The 1,591-nt window shown below is 40.2% G+C and overlaps 1 protein-coding gene across 1 annotated transcript in view; it reads right to left on the bottom strand.

Annotated features, from left to right (window-relative positions):
* Nucleotides 1-1,591, bottom strand: part of LOC107693254 (ubiquitin-associated protein 2-like) — a 32,021-nt gene that overhangs the window by 842 nt on the left and 29,588 nt on the right. Inside the window, exons 28-29 of the mRNA XM_016492564.1 lie at nucleotides 203-270; nucleotides 6-122 (exon numbers count right to left, since the gene is read on the bottom strand). Of these exons, the coding sequence (XP_016348050.1) occupies nucleotides 6-122; nucleotides 203-270 (185 nt within the window). The remainder of the gene's footprint in view (nucleotides 1-5; nucleotides 123-202; nucleotides 271-1,591) is intronic.

Genomic DNA, 1,591 nt, shown 5'->3' with positions numbered 1-1,591 from the left:
TAGGGGGCTGGAGCGTACCCCGCCGCAGCCGGAGGGTTGATGGGGCCGCCACTCCCAAGTGCTGAGGGCAAACTAAAGGACGCGCTGGGGGTTCCTGTGAGGAAACCCTGCTTCTCAAAAGACTGTGGGGGTCAGATCAAGACACTTTTGGTGACCAAGTTAATCCAACAAAGAAAAACGTCATTTTGACGAGCATGCTCACCTGCGTCTTTGTGTAAACAGACCCTGAAATGTCAGGGACTCCTGTGTTGCTTGATGTCACAGAGACACCTAAAGCAAAAAAGTAAAAAAACACAAAATGGTGATCGCTGAAAGCAGCAAAACATCAGTTAGCTTGAGACAGACTGACCCTATAATGCTGACTTGTGTATGATTAGTAGTATGAAATTGATAAATCCAGTAAATGAGGAATGCATATTTAAAGACGGAAGCATAGAAATGTTTTCCTCTAAGAGGATTTTTGGGAAAATTGTGTGTAAAAAATGCTCATTATCTGTGGCTCCACATTCATAATTTCAAGGCTAATCTGAGGCAAAAACTAAAAATTAAAAGAAAAACCACACACAGACAACACTTGTAAATCGATTTGCACGAGGCGCAAAATGGTACACAAGCAATAATTACAATAATAACACTTAAAACTAATAACTGAACCAACCCAGATGAGTTAAGTGTTCTTAAGACTGAAAAAGTGGCTGAAGAAACAGTAAGATGTCTAAAGAAAATCAGTGAAGAGTCATTGAGGATGGGGTAAATTCCCTTAAGCATATAATTATGATTACATTTGAAAACAATGCTCTCCGCAATAAACCACAAGACACTACAGGGATTAAAGTTCTGTCAGTTAATAAAGACAGTCACTTGCTTCATTCCTGAATGATTCAGCCGTTCGAACGAATCAATTGAATGAATGATTCAGTGATAAAATCAGTGACTTGCCGCCACCTGCTGGTGGATTTAGTTTCATTTTTAGCCATAATTTCAGTTATTTAAATCATATTTCTGTATTAAAAATTGTATATTTAAAACAATCTCCTCATGAATTTAATTTCACTCATGCTACCTCTGAGCCTCATTAAACGTCTGAAAATGTACGTACAAGCCACTTTTGTGTGCCACCTCTGTAGTACAAATATGATATTTGTCATATGATGCGATTTAAATTTTTCCTATCTCTTTGGAGTGTTACAAGCTCTTGGTGCATAAAGAAGATCTGTAAAGTTGCAAAGACTAAAGTCTCAAATCCAAAGAAATATTCTTTATAAAAGTTAAGAGTCAGCCACACCTACCTAAAACTGCTCGTTCTAACACGCCCCCACATGTCTACGTCGCTATGTGGGAAGATTTGCATAACGCCGCCCAAATGTTCATGCAAAGAAAGGCGGCATAACTTTTATTCTCGCTGTAGTAATGTTGTTGCCGCCACTGCCGCCATGTCGTGAAGGCGCTGTGTTTCGTTGTGAAAGCGAAACTACTTTGTTTGGCCTTCCAAAATTGGACGATATCCGCTTCATCATGCCTAGAGCTGATCTGTGCTGGTCGCTGAGGGAATAAATCAACTTTCACCGTGGACAAAGCGGAGTCCAGCCCG

The sequence above is a fragment of the Sinocyclocheilus anshuiensis genome, unplaced genomic scaffold (assembly GCF_001515605.1).
Source record: "Sinocyclocheilus anshuiensis isolate Anshui unplaced genomic scaffold, SAMN03320099.WGS_v1.1 scaffold566, whole genome shotgun sequence".
Taxonomy (NCBI): Eukaryota; Metazoa; Chordata; class Actinopteri; order Cypriniformes; family Cyprinidae; genus Sinocyclocheilus; species Sinocyclocheilus anshuiensis.
This window is presented reverse-complemented; position numbering and strand designations above follow the sequence as displayed.